General features: G+C 37.0%; 2 protein-coding genes across 2 annotated transcripts in view; one reads left to right on the plus strand and one right to left on the minus strand.

The window, feature by feature from the left end:
- Nucleotides 1–18,762, minus strand: part of LOC121386534 — a 39,192-nt gene extending 20,430 nt beyond the window's left edge. Inside the window, exons 1-3 of the mRNA XM_041517471.1 lie at nt 18,638–18,762; nt 13,821–13,945; nt 4,266–4,418 (exon numbers count right to left, since the gene is read on the minus strand). Of these exons, the coding sequence (XP_041373405.1) occupies nt 4,266–4,418; nt 13,821–13,920 (253 nt within the window). The 5' untranslated portion in view covers nt 13,921–13,945; nt 18,638–18,762. The remainder of the gene's footprint in view (nt 1–4,265; nt 4,419–13,820; nt 13,946–18,637) is intronic.
- LOC121386441 lies at nt 6,819–8,846 on the plus strand. The gene is made up of 2 exons (XM_041517339.1): nt 6,819–7,340; nt 8,381–8,846. Exons 1-2 carry the CDS (start codon nt 7,303–7,305, stop codon nt 8,697–8,699), a joined length of 357 nt encoding a protein of 118 aa, XP_041373273.1. The 5' UTR covers nt 6,819–7,302; the 3' UTR covers nt 8,700–8,846.
- Nucleotides 18,763–20,367: the final 1,605 nt, after the last annotated feature.

A 20,367-nucleotide genomic window follows, 5' to 3' on the forward strand; every position in this document is an offset into this window, starting at 1 on the left:
ATGTCTGTCTGTATGTATGTATGTCTGCCTGTCTGCCTCTATGTCTGTATGTATGTATGTATGCCTTTCTGTATGTCTGTTTGTATGTCTGTATGTCTGTCTGTATGTATGTGTGTATGTCTGTTTGTATGTCTGTCTGTATGTCTGTATGTCTGTATCTATGTATGTATGTATGATACCTTGATTTACATGCCCACACAAAATTACAACCAAACCATTTGATTTACTAATACTTTTTAAAATGTATATTACTGCAACATCCAACATATCCGACAGAATAACGTGTGACGTCACAGTCCGAAATTGAATTACGTATCCATTATTGTATATTTTTTTATCAGGGATTATCGGGGAAACCGTTATTTACGCCCTGTAGTAACACTTTACAACTGTGATATTCGTGAGTTAATTATGCAAATTAGGCTAGTATTTTATGGACTGTAATTATGAATCACAATTGTAGGTACATATTGTGGAATATCAGACTTAACAAATGGGTAATAGACCTTTAAAAGCAAACTTTTTGTTTTTTAAATCTACAATAGAAGACAGACACACTAAGCGGCAACTGCGTTAATACGTATGGCGTGTTCGTACGTTTGACGGTCGTCATTACATGCTGGTCGCGTTTCCTTGTTGTTTTAACACCTGAGTGTGTGCTAGTCAGTTAGAACATGGCGTGTGGGATCACGAGAAGTCAGTTATAACCATTGAGTAGTGTCCAACACAAGTCTCCCATCCTGTTTGTTTTTCAAATATTGCCAGCTGCATAGTGTGGAATAAATGTCTCGCATCATTTTGTTTGTTAATCAGTTTATTGTTTAAAACATAAATGTAACTTGGCTCAATATACGAAGCCTGTTTTTCCTGAACGCAGGTGTTTAAGGGTTGTAAATCTGTGTAGTTACACGCCTGTTAAGACATAATCAGGTGTTTAAGGGTTGTAAATGTGTGTAGCTACACGCGTGTAAGACATAAACAGGTGGTTAAGGGTTGTAAATGTGTGTAGTTACACGCGTCAAAGACATAAACAGGTGTTTAAGGGTTGTAAATGTGTGTAGTTACACGCGTCAAAGACAAACAGGTGTTTAAGGGTTGTAAATGTGTGTAGCTACACGCGTCAAAGACATAAACAGGTGTTTAAGGGTTGTAAATGTGTGTAGTTACACGCGTCAAAGACAAACAGGTGTTTAAGGGTTGTAAATGTGTGTAGCTACACGCGTGTAAGACAAAAACAGGTGTTTTAAGGGTTGTAAATGTGTGTAGTTACACGCGTCAAAGACATAAACAGGTGTTTAAGGGTTGTAAATGTGTGTAGTTACACGCGTCAAAGACATAAACAGGTGTTTAAGGGTTGTAAATGTGTGTAGTTACACGCGTCAAAGACATAAACAGGTGTTTAAGGGTTGTAAATGTGTGTAGTTACACGCGTGTCAGACATAAACAGGTGTTTAAGGGTTGTAAATGTGTGTAGTTACACGCGTCAAAGACATAAACAGGTGTTTAAGGGTTGTAAATGTGTGTAGTTACACGCGTCAAAGACATAAACAGGTGTTTAAGGGTTGTAAATGTGTGTAGTTACACGCGTCAAAGACATAAACAGGTGTTTAAGGGTTGTAAATGTGTGTAGTTACACGCGTGTAAGTCATAAACAGGTTTTTAAGGGTTGTAAATGTGTGTAGTTACACGCGTCAAAGACATAAACAGGTGTTTAAGGGTTGTAAATATGTGTAGTTACACGCGTCAAAGACGTAAACAGGTGTTTAAGGGTTGTAAATGTGTGTAGTTACACGCGTGTAAGACGTAAACAGGTGTTTAAGGGTTGTAAATGTGTGTAGTTACACGCGTCAAAGACGTAAACAGGTGTTTAAGGGTTGTAAATGTGTGTAGTTACACGCGTCAAAGACATAAACAGGTGTTTAAGGGTTGTAAATGTGTGTAGTTAAACGCGGACGTAAACAGGTGTTTAAGGGTTGTAAATGTGTGTAGTTACAAGCGCGTAAGACGTAAACAGGTGTTTAAGGGTTGTAAATATGTGTAGTTACACGCGTGTAAGACATAAACAGGTGTTTACGGGTGTGTAGTTACAGGCATCAAAGACATAAACAGGCTGCGTAAATTCGGCCTACTATGTTCACAAAAAGGGATATATACTCTTCAAAAAAAGAAACGCAAAGGGGTACAAATGGGTTATAACTCCGATTTTATGTTTCCTACCGGTTCATGCTTTGTGAATATAAGGTCATTGCATGTCCCAAACACATTCCCACGGTTACATTCGATATAAAACGCAGCTACTGTACAATAAAGTTCCAAAATGTGAATATTCGCAAAAACGCAGCCACGTGCAAACCATGTCACCACTGCACGTGCGTTGTCTGCACGTGCAACATGAACACCGACAGTATAAAAGTGCAGGGTGTTCGCTTGCCTGGCCTCTGTATCTGGCCGACAGTTGACAATCCAGGACATGCCACGTCTCTGTGAACCGCAGAGAAACAATGCCATCGGCCGACTAGACGCAGGCGAATCCAAAACGGCCGTTGCCAGGGCATTCCATGTGTCCCCAAGCACCATCTCCAGACTGTGGGACCGTTACCAGCAATATGGATCAACACGTGACCTCCCTAGATCCGGTCGACCACGGGTCACTACCCCCGGGCAGGACCGCTACATCCGGGTACGCCACCTTCGGGAACGATTGACTACTGCCACCTCCACAGCCGCAGCAATACCAGGTTTGCGCAGGATATCCGACCAGACCGTACGGAACCGCCTATGTGAGGTAGGAATTCGTGCCAGACGTCCAGTTCGAGGTGTCATCTTAACACCACAACACCGTCGACTCCGACTGCAGTGGTGCCAGATTCATCGACAATGGCCTCAACTGCGATGGAGACAGGTGTGGTTCAGTGACGAGTCCCGATTTCTGCTCCGACGTCATGATGGAAGATGTCGCGTGTATAGGCGTCGTGGTGAACGTTATGCGGCAAACTGCGTGCAGGAAGTGGACAGATTCGGCGGGGGTAGTGTCATGGTGTGGGCAGCCATCTCACACACTGGCAGAACTGACCTGGTCCACGTGCAGGGCAAAACCTGAATGCACAGGGCTACATTGACCAGATCCTCCGGCCACACATCGTTCCAGTTATGGCCAACGCCAACGCAGTGTTCCAACATGACAACGCCAGGCCTCACACAGCACGTCTCACAACGGCTTTCCTACAGAACAACAACATTAATGTCCTTCCTTGGCCATCGATATCACCGGATTTGAACCCAATTGAGCATCTATGGGACGAGTTGGACCGACGCCTCCGACAGCGACAACCACAGCCCCAGACCCTGCCCGAGCTGGCAGCAGCCTTGCAGGCCGAGTGGGCCACCATCCCCAGGGACGTCATCCGTACTCTGGTTGCTTCAATGGGCAGGCGGTGCCAGGCAGTTGTCAACACACGCGGAGGCCACACCCGGTATTGACTCCAGATGACCTTGACCTTGGTGGTGTGTCCTATCACTTACTCACAATGGATTAGAGTGAATTGTGAACAATCCTGCAACATTTGGTAATTATCGGACTCACCATTCAATAATGAAATCAATTCTCCAAATGTTACGACAATGTGGTTTTGCGTTTCTTCTTTTGAAGAGTATATATAACTGCTGTGACATGTATGTATTGTAGAGAAGGCCTAGAAAGTTGTATAACTTGTACCTAATCCATTTGTTCTTTTTAAAGAGCGATAAAGTAGTTTTCAATCAAATTTAAAATAGAAATATATCATATTATTATACTGGTACTAGTGCTACTGAAAATATCCTACATGTAATATTAATTATATTGCTACCAGTGTGCTAATTAAAATATCCTACATGTAATATTAATTATATTGCTACCAGTGTTCTAATTAAAATATCCTACATGTAATATTAATTATATTGCTACCAGTGTTCTAATTAAAATATCCTACATGTAATATTTATTATATTGCTACCAGTGTGCTAATTAAAATATCCTACATGTAATATTAATTATATTACTACTAGTGTGCTAATTAAAGTATCCTACATGTAATATTAATTATATTGCTACTAGTGTGCTAATTAAAGTATCCTGCATGTAATATTAATTATATTGCTACTAGTGTGCTAATTAAAATATCCTGCATGTAATATTTATTATATTACTACTAGTGTGCTAATTAAAATATCCTACATGTAATATTAATTATATTGCTACTAGTGCGCTAATTAAAGTATCATACAGCTGTGCGATGTGTCCACCACTATTCCTTGTCGACTACAGCGGAACGTGAATCGCGACAGCCGTCTCGGTGTTCTAATCACCTCCCCCGGGTTGTAAAGACGTCGGAACGATCGGCACTTTCCGGACCGTGAAATATAGCGTCCCCAAACATCTGGAAAACAGAGGAACAGATTGTCACCATCGTTATACAGCGACATACAGGAATACTGGTTCACGAGTTGTTAGCGTATCCTCACCGACTGATGCATTCTACCCTCAAAATTAGTTGCCATCCATGTCAAAATGCGTAGTGATTCGTTTACATCTCTATATAGCTGTTTGGCAGTAATAGTAATATGAATAAATATGTTGTTATCCAGATTTGGGCTTTTTTTGTTTTATTCGGACAAAACCCAGCGTAACCCCCCCCCCCCACACACACACACACACACAAACACACACACACACAAACACACACACACACACACCCACACACACCCCCCCCACACACACACACACCCCACACCCCACCCTTACAAAAAATAGGATCCCGTACGCCTATGATTTCAATTTATTTGCGTGCTTAATATCCGCATAAGCTCAACCTCTAAGCTTCCGTCTAGAACCGTTAGTTGTTACATGTTAGTGGTTAGTGTGAAATACGTCGGTGTAGTGGCCTTACACCTACCCACTGAGTCGTTAAAACTCGTTCTGGGTGGGAGCCGGTACCGGGCTGCGAACCCACTACCTATCTGCCTCAAGACCGATGACTTATCAACGACACACCCGAGGCGGAGTGAAGCCCACACAGTTGACACGTCTGCTGATTCTATATAACCCACTAAAACTATGTAAATAAGTGTGGAATTTGAACAACAAATAACCCATTAAAACTATGTACATAAGTGTGGAATTTGAACAACATATAACCCACTAAAACTATGTACATAAGTGTGGAATTTGAACAACAAATAACCCATTAAAACAATGTACGTTAGTGTGGAATTTGAAGAACAAATAACCCATTAAAACTAGGTACATAAGTGTGGAATTTGAAGAACAAATAACCCACTAAAACTATGTACATAAGTGTGGAATTTGAACAACAAATAACCCATTAAAACAATGTACGTTAGTGTAGAATTTGAAGAACAAATAACCCATTAAAACTAGGTACATAAGTGTGGAATTTGAACAACATATAACCCATTAAAACTAGGTACATACGTGTGGAATTTGAACAACATATAACCCATTCAAACTAGGTACATAAGTGTGGAATTTGAACAACATATAACCCATTAAAACTAGGTACATAAGTGTGAGATTTGAACAACATATAACCCATTAAAACTAGGTACATAAGTGTGAGATTTGAACAACATATAACCCATTAAAACTATGCACATACGTGTGGAATTTGAACAACATAGTAAATAGGGTTAACATATTGGCTTCAACTTCTACATAATATTATGTTAGTACAATTAAGAACACAACCAATATATAGAAATAAATACTTTAAACAAATAACTAAACTACTTTACATAAATACTTTAAATACTAAAAATATATGCTTTAAAAACTAGAAATAAAAAATTTAAACAATAAACTGTAATTTACAATCAGTTTTCAGTACTTAATGAAAATGTAAGTATATCATACTATCCCCGTTATAAACTACCAGATATGTAATCTGAAATCTCTATATCTACCATTATATTATAAAACTACCAGATATGTAATACGTTATACTTACTACCTCTGAAATCTCTATATCTACCATTATAAGATACAACTACCAGATATGTAATACGCCATAGGCACTACCTCTGAAATCTCGATATCTACCATTATAAGATACAACTACCAGATATGTAATGCATTATACTCACTACCTCTGAAATATCTATATCTACCATTATAAGATACAACTACCAGATATGTAATACGTTATACTCACTACCTCTGAAATATCTATATCTACCATTATAAGATACAACTACCAGATATGTAATACGTCATATTCACTACCTCTGATATCTCTATATCTACCATTATAAGATACAACTACCAGATATGTAATACGTCATAGGCACTACCTCTGAAATCTCGATATCTACCATTATAAGATACAACTACCAGATATGTAATACGTCATATTCACTACCTCTGATATCTCTATATCTACCATTATATTATAAAACTACCTGATATGTAATACGTCATAGGCACTACCTCTGAAATCTCGATATCTACCATTATAAGATACAACTACCAGATATGTAATACGTCATATTCACTACCTCTGATATCTCTATATCTACTGTGACCTTCCCGATCCACAATAACCACTAACTGGATTAAAAACTTTAATAGACCGCAGAAGTCACGTGTACCAAGATTGATAAATCCGAATTATCCAATCATGGTACTAAACAATTGCCATGTGTACAGGTTATCACATGCAATTAAATACAATTATTAGATATAGACTGTGTGATATTTAATATCACATTATTCAATGCAATAAACTAATTGCCCGATTAATAAATTGACTAAATATCTAAAACATTGAGCACACACGTTCTTGACAAAATTACATAACAAGTAGCAAGTGTTTAAATGTTTTTATATAAAATATATATGTTTAAATACATAAAGTTTTCCCACAGAATTCTGGCGTTTAAGTTATTAACTAATAGTCACCAAACGAAAATCAGTCCATCACGAAAAGTTCAATGCACGACTGCCAAGGGCTGCTAAACAAGATGACCGGTCGCCGCTCCTTCATGCTTTGTTGACGTGGTAACTTCTGACGGTGCTGGACAGGAGATACTCTAACTTCGAGTTCTGAAGATTGTGCGTTGATTCCCAGTTTATATAGGCATCTGAAGACGTGTGCAACAGAATGCACTCCACAAGAACATCGTGCAGAACTCATAACTTACGATGTAAATTAATTCGCCGACCAATCAAATCATTCCAAAAACGAAAAGCCACCAGACAGGTGCTCCACAGATCACGGTCTGGCTATACGAACAGACAAAAACAAAATGTCAGCCACCTTGCCGAACACATGTTTGCTCTCCAGGTAAGTCATTATTTTATTATTTCAGCACGCCGTCGTTGTTTAAACACATGATAGGACATAATGAGATATGTCCGCCACAGTTATATTTTATTCTCTCCAGCCAGCGAAACACATAGTCTTCCATATTTTTACTTGAATTTTCACCCGACGATAAAAACGTCCATATTACATAACCCAAAGCCAGATTTAACTTAAAACCAGATTATCATAACATCTCCCCCCAATTTTTCAAAAATATTGTTTTAATAAAACAATATTTTTATTCATTATACACACTTGGGAACACATTCATATGGTCAGTATTATAAATACCATATCATAAAATAACTATATACACATTCCTACAGTAATTCTTATCTATATACAAAACCTTACACACTATAGGAATTGCATAACACTAATCTTCTTAATGCTTATATTTTCCACTAACCTAACAATTATCTCAATTATTTATTCCATTCTAGATAAAACATCTGCTACCACATTTTCCTTTCCCTTTATATGGCATATCTGAAGATCGTATTCCTGTAACTGCAAAGACCACCTTAACAATCTTTGATTTTTATTTTTCATTTTATGTAAAAACACAAGGGGATTATGATCAGTCCAAACGATAATTGATTCAATTGGGTTACACACGTAAACCTCAAAATGATCCAAGGCCAACAACAGTGATAATGTTTCCTTTTCAACAGTTGAATATTTATTTTGATGACTATTGAACTTTCTAGAAAAGTAAGCGACAGGATGAAATACTCCTTGTTCATTGCATTGTGACAAAACTGCACCAGCTCCAATATCGCTAGCATCTACAGTCAATTGAAAAGGTTTCCTAAAATCGGGTGCCATAAGCACAGGTTTACTTTTCAATATGTTTTTCACACTATTGAACGCATCTTGACATTCTTTGGTCCAAATGTATTTAACATTTTGTTTGAGTAAATTTGTTAAAGGGAAAGTAATTATACTGAAATTTTTACAAAATTTCCTATAATACCCAGCCATTCCTAAAAATCTCATTAACTGTTTTCTTGTTTTAGGTACGCCGAATGCATCAATGCTTTCAACTTTGGCCTCAAGTGGCCTTACTTGCCCTTGACCAACCACATGTCCAAGAAAAACAACAGTAGCTTTAGCAAAATCACTTTTACCCAAGTTCACAGTCAACCGGGCTTTAGAAAGTCTACCAAACAGTTCCTTGATTTGACTAATATGCTGATTCCAACTATGACTATAAACAACAATATCATCAACATAAGCCTGACATTGTTCTACTCCAGAAATGACCTGATTAATCATTCTTTGGAATGTAGCCTGAGAATTTTTCATTCCAAATGGACAAACCAGATATTCGAATAACCCATCAGCGGTTACAAACGCAGAGATTTCTCTGGCCCGTTTAGTTAATGGTATTTGCCAGTAACCTTTCAAAAGGTCAAACTTGCTAATATACTTAGCAGTTCCTAATTTATCAATGCAGTCATCAATTCGTGGGATAGGAAACGAATCTGACTTGGTCACAGCATTAACTTTGCGAAAATCTGTACAGAACCGTACACTACCATCAGGTTTAGGAACAAGTAAACAAGGAGAACTCCAGTTACTAAAACTAGGTTGAATAATGCCATTCTCAAGCATATAATCTATTTCTTTTCGGATAAGTTCCTGTTTTTGTGGATTAACTCGATAAGCATGTTGCTTAATTGACTTGGAATCACCAACATCAACATCATGTTTAATAACATTTGTTCGACTAGGAACATCTGGGAAAATTTGGCTAAATTCAGAAATGATTTGTTGAACATCACTTTGTTGTTTTTCACTTAAATGGCTGATTTTTAAATGAAGATTCAACAATATCCTCGAATTTACCAATTTCGGCTCAACTGGATTAAAATTATCATCTTTCATCTTAACATCAGAATCTATCCCTGAAAGAATTATTGTATTAGCCAAGACGTTTTTCCCGATTATAATATTTTTTAAGCATATTAACATGGCAAAGCTGAGTTTTCTTTTTACGATCAGGAGTACGGATGACATAATCAACCGCACTGATTTTTTTTTCAACAATATACGGTCCTTGAAATTTTGCACTTAATGGTTGATTAACCAAAGGAAACAAAACTAACACTTCTTCCCCGGCATCGAAAGATCTATCTCTAGCTCTTTTATCAAACCATGTTTTCATTTTATCTTGACTATCGGATAACACATTTCGGGATATTTCTCTAACTGTTTGCAATTTTTCCCGCAAATCAATCACATATTTCAACACACTAGTTTCACTTTTTACCTCCGAGTTTGTCCAAAACTCGTGTAACATTTGTAATGGACCACGAACTGAATGTCCATATAACATTTCAAAAGGAGTGAATCCCATGGATTCGTGATAAGTATCTCTAATCGCAAACATCAGCAAATGAATACCTTCATCCCAGTCTTTACCCTTTTCCAGGCAAAACTTTCGAATCATGGATTTCAAAGTTCCATGAAATCGTTCCAACGCACCTTGGGTTTCAGGATGATAAGCAGAAGAAAAATGATGTTTAATGGCCAATTCATCCATCACTTGCTGAAACAATTTCGAAGTGAAATTGCTACCTTGATCAGTTTGAATGAATTTCGGAAATCCATATCGAGTAAAGATTTTAATCAATTCCTCAACAACTGTTTTAGCCCTAATATTGCTCAGAGGTATGGCTTCAGGAAACCGTGTATTTTTGCAAAGAACGGTCAATAAGTATTCTTTACCATGAACAGTGCGAGGTAAAGGACCAACGCAATCAACTATAACCTCACTGAAAGCTTCATTAACTGCGGGAATGGGTATCAAACTAGCCGGTTTAATACTTTGATTGGGTTTACCAACAATCTGACATGTTTTACAGGTTAAACAATACCTAACAACATCACGATGTAAATGCGGCCAATGAAATTGTTTCAAAATCCTTTGATACGTTTTACGTACCCCTGAATGCCCTGCTAATGGACCATCATGAGCTAAACTCAACACAGTTTTCCGACAACTTTTAGGAACAACGATTTGATGCATCACCTGCCAATCATTATTCTGTGAATGTTTATCTCGAAACTTTCTCATTAAAACACCATTTTCGAAATAATAGCCAACTGGTTCTTCATCCAACTCGGATTTTTCTAACACTTCCTTTGAAAGGATTTGTAATTCACTATCAGCTTGTTGCTCAAGAATAAACTGATCATGGTTAAGATTTAAAATTAACCTATCATTGTCATCTGGTAACTGTTGCAATATTTTTTCTTCTTCTGGGTTACCTACTTCATGGTCAAAACATTTTTCCCGATCTGAACCATTTTCCAGATTTGAACCTAATTCGGGCGCAGAATCATGACCAATAAAAGTATCACCTAAATCAGAAATATCCCAATTTTTATTGGCAACCTCATTCTCAACCCTAATTTTTCCTGTGCAACTTTTTGTTTTGAGACCGAGTTGTAACACATGCGGGAAAGATGTTATCAATCACATCAGATAACTTTTCTGTTTCAACATCAGTTTCAGGAATTTCAGTCATAATGGGTACAGGAATAACCCTTTCCTGAGCTACATCATTCCCTAACAATAATGATACACCCGCAATTGGTATATGGCTAACCGCTGCTACCACAATACTGCCTTTAACCAAATCACTATCCAACTCGACAGTATGTAACGGACTAGATATAGTACCTTCAACTGTGGACAAAGTAATATACTCGCCCAAAAATGTGTTGTCCTTATCTAACAATTCTTTTTCAAGTAAGATTGTTCGTTCAGCACCAGTATCTCGCAAAATCACTATAGATTGTTTCACATCACCATCGTGTGATGTAACCACATGACCAGAAGTCAGAAATGGTTCAAACCTTGGATTTCTTTTCTTAACCCTAGATAACGCATCTTTAATTTGACATTTTGAATTCAAAGGTTCAGACAACTGAGATACAAAATGTGTGTGCCCAGAACGATTGCCACTTCCAAGATCATATTTCAATTTCCGGCAATCACGTCTAATGTGACCCATTCTTTTACAATAAAAACACTGGAGTGATCCCGAATTTTTCTGATCTTGAGATTTACCCATATCTCGCGTGTGTATTATTATTCCTAACTGAACCATCTCTACTGCTTCCACTTTGTTTGAAAGTATAACTTTGTGACTTCGGTTTATTACTGAAATCAGGTTTACGGTTTGCTAAAACAAATTTATCAGCCATTATAGCTGCCTCAGCTAATGTACTTGGTTCAAGCACCTGTAAGTGAATTACCACTTCTGATGGCAAACCTCTCATAAACTCTTCTATAAGAATGAGTTCTTCTAATTTCCCACAATCATTATTCACAGACTTTGAACTACACCATTTCCGAAATAACCTTTCTTTTTCTTTGGCAAACTCTAAATAAGATTGTCCACCTGAAATCCTAAGATTTCGAAAATCTTGTTGGTACACCTCAGGCACCTTTTCATAAGCTCTTAAAATAGCAGCTTTAACTAAGTCATATGACGAAGAATCATCAACAGAAAGCGCTGCATAAGCCATTTGTGCTTTACCTTTCAAAGCAGATTGCAACAATAAACACCAATACCGTTTTGGCCATTCAGCCCCAAGAGCTATCTTTTCAAAACAATCAAAAAATTCATCAACTTGATTTTCATTAAAAATAGGAACCATCCTAATATATCTTTGTGGATCAAACTTGCTATAGTTATCCAACTCTCTACTTTTAATATCCCTATCGAGAGATCTTTGTGTTGTCTCCCATTCTCTATGTTTTTCTCTATCTTCTCTCTCCAAATTTCTTTGTTCCCTCTCATACATTAATTGTTCTCTCTGAAAGTCCAACTTAAGTTTCAACATAGCTAAACTATCTTCATTATCAAGTTCAACACTACCAATTTCCCTACCAGTATACACCTTTGAATCTAACTGAATTTTACTTTCTGCCATATTTTCTTAAGAAATCTATCACCAACGATTTTATTTCAGCTTTCTTCAAACCAATGTCCAACTCTAATCCTACGTGTTCAGCAATTTCTTTCAACCGTGCTACAGTTAAATAATTTATCTCAGTTTCATCTAAACTAGATATAAAATTATCAACTACTTGTTCTACTGACCATATGCTATCCATGTGAACTTGATTATGTAATTGTCAAAACGTGTGCTCAAAATAAAACTCTAACTAGTCAACTATTATCATCTATTCTAATAATCAAAATAGATCAATTTGTAATCTCCTAATACCATCCAATGATATATATTACAAGAAAGATCCCGGACGAGCCCCCATTTGGGACCTTTCCCGATCCACAATAACCACTAACTGGATTAACAACTTTAATAGACCGCAGAAGTCACGTGTACCAAGATTGATAAATCCGAATTATCCAATCATGGTACTAAACAATTGCCATGTGTACAGGTTATCACATGCAATTAAATACAATTATTAGATATAGACTGTGTGATATTTAATATCACATTATTCAATGCAATAAACTAATTGCCCGATTAATAAATTGACTAAATATCTAAAACATTGAGCACACACGTTCTTGACAAAATTACATAACAAGTAGCAAGTGTTTAAATGTTTTTATATAAAATATATATGTTTAAATACATAAAGTTTTCCCACAGAATTCTGGCGTTTAAGTTATTAACTAATAGTCACCAACGAAAATCAGTCCATCACGAAAAGTTCAATGCACGACTGCCAAGGGCTGCTAAACAAGATGACCGGTCGCCGCTCCTTCATGCTTTGTTGACGTGGTAACTTCTGACGGTGCTGGACAGGAGATACTCTAACTTCGAGTTCTGAAGATTGTGCGTTGATTCCCAGTTTATATAGGCATCTGAAGACGTGTGCAACAGAATGCACTCCACAAGAACATCGTGCAGAACTCATAACTTACGATGTAAATTAATTCGCCGACCAATCAAATCATTCCAAAAACGAAAAGCCACCAGACAGGTGCTCCACAGATCACGGTCTGGCTATACGAACAGACAAAAACAAAATGTCAGCCACCTTGCCGAACACATGTTTGCTCTCCAGGTAAGTCATTATTTTATTATTTCAGCACGCCGTCGTTGTTTAAAACACATGATAGGACATAATGAGATATGTCCGCCACAGTTATATTTTATTCTCTCCAGCCAGCGAAACACATAGTCTTCCATATTTTTACTTGAATTTTCACCCGACGATAAAAACGTCCATATTACATAACCCAAAGCCAGATTTAACTTAAAACCAGATTATCATAACACTACCATTATATTATAAAACTACCAGATATGTAATACGTTATACTCACTACCTCTGAAATATCTATATCTACCATTATAAGATACAACTACCTGATATGTAATACGTTATACTCACTACCTCTGAAATCTCGATATCTACCATTATACGATAAAACTACCAGATATGTAATACGTTATACTTACTGCCTCTGAAATCTCGATATCTGTGCAACTTGGGTCGGTATCTTGCAGCAAGTATTACTAATGGCACAACCAGTAGAATGAAAACAGTCAGCCGTGACATCTTGACTAGGCGATGCCGACCTTGTCTACAAGAAACATACTTTATAAACAGTCAGCCGTGACATCTTGACTAGGCGATGCCGACTTTGTCTACAAGAAACTGACTTTATAAACAGTCAGCCATGACATCTTGAATAGGCGATGCCGAACTTATCTACAAGAAACAGACTTTAAAAACGTAAATACATGTAATAGTGGATATATATATAAGTAATATTATTAAGAACAAAACAAACAACCAAACAAACACAAAATCATCCAACTAAATCGCTGTTCCTCTCTTTCGTTCCCTCCCCCATTTGTGATCATACTCGGGTTTTTCATACCACACAAGCAAGAGCACATTTGTCAGTTAATTGATGACAACTGGATCTCAAACATTTGAATGAATGAATGAATTAATGAATTAATGTTTAACGACACCCCAGCACGAAAAATACATCGGCTATTGGGTGTCAAACTATGGTAATGCAAATAAATAGTGATGATCAACATCAATATAAAAATTCAAGACTTAAACAAAAACAGTGTAAAGAACTGTGCAAAAACTCAAATATCACAGAATTTTACGGATACTGAATTTTACTAAAAACTTCAATTTTGTGCTGTATTGGCCATTCTCAAAGAGAAAATTACACCCCTGCCTCAAACATTTGATAATCTAACATTTAATATTCAGTTGAAGTTTGTTTTGTTTAACGACACCACTGGAGAACATTGATCAGTTACTAATCGACTACTGGATCACAAACATCTGGTAACTAACATAATTATAGCTTTCAGTTGAAGTGTGTTTTGTTTAACGACACCACTAGAGCACATTGATCAGTTAATCATCGACTATTGATTGTCAAACATTTGGTATCTTGTACTATTCAGTTAACGTTTGTTTTGTTTAACGACACCATTAAAGCACATCGACAAGTGAATGGCAACTATTTGGTACCTCTAACATACAGTGTTCGGAGGATGTTCTCAAATTGTATTTCGTCTACAACACTCACTATCGAAGAAATGTCTCAATACCTGCGCTGTGTATTTTTAGCATTGTCCAACAAGCCTTTAGGTATCACCGTGTTTCTCATCGCCCGTAACTGCAGATCCGTTATACTGGCTTTTATTTTATCAACCGGCCTCGATGCTATCGGACATAAGGCTGGTAGGTATTGGGTTCGCAGCCCGGTACCGGCTCCCACCCAGAGCGAGTTTTAACGACTCAATAGGTGGGTGTAAGACCACTACAACCTCTTCTTTCTGACTAACCACTAACCAATATCAACTAACCCACCCTCCTGGACAGACAGCCCAGATAGATGTCTGAGGTGCGTGCCCAGCACAGCGTGCTTGAACCTCAATTGGATATAAGCACGAAAATAAGTTTAAATGAAATGAAATTTATTTTATCGATATAAAGTTCTCTTAAATGACTTCCATCCTGTTCAACAAGTTCAGCCTTATTGATATTAAGAATGTTAAAACCAGTCTTAAAAAACATTTTTCCTCGCATTTTTTTAAATATTAGTAAACAGTATAATTCTTCTTTCGGTTATTTTTATTGAAACTAAAGGGAAATACATAAAACTGCAAACAAAACAAACGTTTTAACACCTTACTTGGCAGTCAGTCCAGTTCACACTGTTCACATTGTTATACAAAAAATAAAGGCGAAATAAGATCCAAGTGTGTGCACAATGTACCCGAGAAAAAAATCCATGTAGGCATCTTAGCCATGACAATGAATGTGCATCTGAAGTAATGACAAACAGTGCCGCTCAAGAAAACTATTCCGAAACCGACCTTGGAATGTGTCATGTCTGATTGTTAATTTTCATAGTGACAGTGACAAACAAACAAACAAAAATTATTATTTTTTTTCTATTAAATAATCCTGGGACAGCAGTGTAGCGTGTATCAGTTACAAAGCGAGGTCATGGGCGGTCTATAAGTAGCGAAGTCACCGATCCACGTGCACTGCGCCGAATCGCCGGACATGCAAATCGTTTCGGATTCAAGTGGGTGTCAACATTTATTCACAATTTTAAGATATTTATTTTCTACATACATAAAACAATGTGTAGTGTATTTCAGATTATACACTGCTTCATTGGTATTTTATGAAGCATTTTACAGTGTTATCATAGAAAATGGTATTTGAATGGTATATGTCTATGTCTATATCTATGTAGGTATATGTATATGTATATGTATATGTATATGTCTATGTCTATGTCTATGTTTATGTAGGTATATGTATATGTCTATGTATATGTTTATGTAGGTATATGTATATGACTATGTCTATGTTTATGTTTATGTAGGTTTATTACCTACGAGGTACAGCATAACGAGGGTCATATTTATCGTACGATTTCCCTCGTATGTCATAACTAAATCGTATGTCCTACTGACATTGTCGTTTAACGATTGGCTGTTGTAAGAGTACATTTCTTTCTGATTGGCTGACACGACATTCCACAGATACTACTTTCTTCATTAATACATTTTTATTTCGAGTGTAAGCTGATCACATGCCGTAATGACAAATACGTGTTTTTAATTAATTTAATGAAACATTAATTGATTATTTATGATAACTTGTATTATATTACGATGTAGTTGTGACACATCAAACACTTAATTATGAATATAACGTTCACAACTGTTAGAAATCTATACTAAGGTCGACGAGTCACTTTTCGCACCCTTGTTTTGGCTTCGTACATGATAAATGTAGCATATCTTACCGTAATTTCACTTGAAAGCCATATATAGTAAAAGGTACAATGTTTTAATCACAAGATTTTCTTCAAACACATTCCGGTGCGTTAATAATGTTCAAACAACAAAAAATTCAATAACAATTTTGCACTGGAATTTTTCCAGCATTCTTAAAACGGAAACGTCATGTACCCAATTTATAGTTATTGTAAGGAGATACAAAGTGACGTCATTGGAATACTGACGTCATTCAAATTCAAAACTAATTATTTCATTTACTGTGTATTTGTTTGCTTTTTAGTATACACATGCTTTACAATTTATAGCCGTTGATACATGTGTACTCTTTACGTATGGGCGTATAAATATCACGTAACTTTAGAACAGGTTGTGATTTGGTTTTCAAGACATCAATGAACAAACATTACTCAGCCGTTAAGGAAACGTTAGTTTGTAAACAATGACTGGAATGTTCATTTAGCAAGGCAGTTCTACGGTAATAAACAGAATATTACATTCGTGTCCATGACAGACGATGTTTACGACACTCATGCCTAAATTATCGCATTTACCTCGCTCTCGCTCGGGAAATATGATAATTTAGGCACTCGTGTCGTAAACATCGTCTGTCATGGACACTCATATAATATCCTCTATATATGTATATGTCTATGTTTATGTCGATATATATATATGTATAGGTCTCGGTCTATTTCTGTGTCTATGTCTATGTCTATGTCTATGACAGCTTTTTAAAATGCATTTTCCCGGTGTTCTCCAGTCAACGATTCACTTGGATCATGCGCCGCACCCACGCTCGAATTGCTGGCAATTTTGCTATTTGCAGACTAAAACATGTTATTTAGGAAAAAACGTGCATCTCTGAGAAGGAAATAATACACGGAAGCGAAATAATATGAACTAACTAATGAAATAATGCATATGTTTCCCTCTCGTTAGATACATTCTAAACCAACTCGGATGTAAAATAATATTAACTAACTAATGAAATAATGCATATGTTTCCCTCTAATTAGATACATTCTAAACCAACTCGGATGTAAAATAATATTAACTAACTAATGAAGTAATATTAACTTACTAATGAAATAATATTAACTAACTAATGAAATAATATTAACCAACTAATGAAATAATGCATATGTTTCCCTCTCGTTAGATACATTCTAACCAACTCGGATGTAAAATAATATTAACTAACTAATGAAATAACATTAACTAACTAATGAAATAATATTAACTAACTAATGAAATAATGCATATGTTTCCCTCTCGTTAGATACATTCTAAACCAACTCGGATGTAAAATAATATTAACTAACTAATGAAATAATATTAACTAACTAACTAATGAAATAATATTAACTAACTAATGAAATAATGCATATGTTTCCCTCTCGTTAGATACGTTCTAAACCAACTCGGATGTAAAATAATATTAACTAACTAATGAAATAATGCATATGTTTCCCTCTCGTTAGATACGTTCTAAACCAACTCGGATGTAAAATAATATTAACTAACTAATGAAATAACGCATGTTTCCCTCTCGTTAGATACATTCTAAACCAACTCGGATGCACGGTCATTGATATCTAATGGCCACTCATATGGAATTTGTATTACCCAGAAAGGCATATGGTGGCGTCAAAGGAAGGGCCCTGGTGTCACTACCTTATAGTCATATATATTGCCATTGGGCTATTTTTTGTTGCAGCCAGTGAACCGCGACTGGTATATCAAAGGCCGTGGCATGTGATGTCCTGTAGGTGGAATGGTGCCTATAAGATAGTCCTTGCTTCTAATTTACTATAAAACAACTCTAGCGGGTTTCCTCTTTAAAACTATAAGACAATTATAAAATGTTGGGCACCCAATAACCGATGATAAATAATTCACTGTGTTCTAGTAGTGTCGTTAAACAAAACAAACTTTTAACTTTAAATAGTGAAAACCGAATATGCATTAAAATAACAGACCTGTAATGATTGTCGTGTTTTAATCTCCTCCTTTCGGCGCTGAGCACTCAGGTGAAAACTGATCCGAGTCTTATTACGATACAAAGCAATCAAAATCGTTCAGCCATGACAGCTGGCGGTACTTCCGTCTCGGTCACGTACAGTATAATTGACCAATCACGACCCGTCTAACGACGAGGAGCGGGCGTCACTCGATGGGAGAGGGATAGTCTCGGGACCGCTAAGTCGTGCGATCGATTCACCTTTGTGAACTGAACAGATGTATTATACTTAGAGAACAAAACAAGCCAGCACAGCCGGCCCAGAAACCGGTCTGTATTATGACAATCTGACAATACGACAATCTGACAATACGACAATCTGACAATACGACAATCTGAACGACAAAACCGTGCTACGTGGTCTCCGCTCAACGAAGCGATCTCAGCTTTATGTGCATAACTACCTCGCTTGAGATGCTTGCGTCGCAGGATCGAATCACCATCGAAGGAAGGAAGAAAGGAAATGTTTTATTTAACGACGAACTCAACACATTTTATTATGGTTATATGGAAGAAAGGAAATGTTTTATTTAACAACGCACTCAATACATTTTATAGCGTCAGACATATGGTTAAAGGCCACACATATATTGAGAGACGAAACCCGCTGTCGCCACTTTGTGGGCTACTGTTTTCGATTAACATCAATATATCTTTTATATGCACCATCCCACAGACAGGATAGTACGTACATACCACGGCCGTTGTTACACCAGTTGTGATCCACTGGCTGGACGAGAAATAGGATAGTACACACCACGGCTGTTGTTACACCAGTTGTGATCCACTGGCTGGACGAGAAATAGGATAGTACATACCACGGCCGTTGTTACACCAGTTGTGATCCACTGGCTGGACGAGAAATAGGATAGTACATACCACGGCCTTTGTTATACCAGTTGTGATCCACTGGCTGGACGAGAAATACGATAATACATACCACGGCCTTTGTTATACCAGTTGTGATCCACTGGCTGGACGAGAAATAGGATAGTACATACCACGGCCTTTGTTATACCAGTTGTGATCCACTGGCTGGACGAGAAATAGCCCAATGGTCCCACCGACGGGGATCGATTCTCGGTGGATCGATTCAACTCACTGGGTGCTTTTACCGTTCCAGCCAGTGCACCACAACTGCTCAAATGCCGTAGTATGTGCTTTACTGTCTGTGAGAAAGTGTATATAAAAGATCCCTTCCTGCTTTAAGAAAAATACAGCGGGTTTGCTCTGATGACTTTTCAAAAGAATTACGAAATGGTTGACATGCAATAGCCGATGATTAATTAATCAATTTGCTCTAGTGGTGTCGCTACACAAAACGAAGTTTAACTTTTATAACTACCTTAAAGTGACAGACTCTAGTTGTTAAACACTAACGTGTAGTTTTTACTTTTAGATTCGTTTTTGATAATTAAAATCAGACACGATATAGATTTTATTGCTTAGAGTATCCATTTTCGTACATCCGGAATGTTTCTGGTCATCCTGGTGTTTCTAATCCCACGGAATACATTTGTTCATATGTTTAGAAACGCACGTACCTCTGAGAAGTAACGGTTAGGGAGTCTATTTTTAAGGGTATTTCTCCAGTTTAAATGTCAGACTCTTCTTTTAACATTATTCAAACGTTTGCTCATTAATGAAACTTACTGTCCATGTTCACGGATTGAAAGTAGGGCCTGCACC

This window comes from Gigantopelta aegis, chromosome 12, assembly GCF_016097555.1.
Source record: "Gigantopelta aegis isolate Gae_Host chromosome 12, Gae_host_genome, whole genome shotgun sequence".
Lineage (NCBI taxonomy): Eukaryota > Metazoa > Mollusca > Gastropoda > Neomphalida > Peltospiridae > Gigantopelta > Gigantopelta aegis.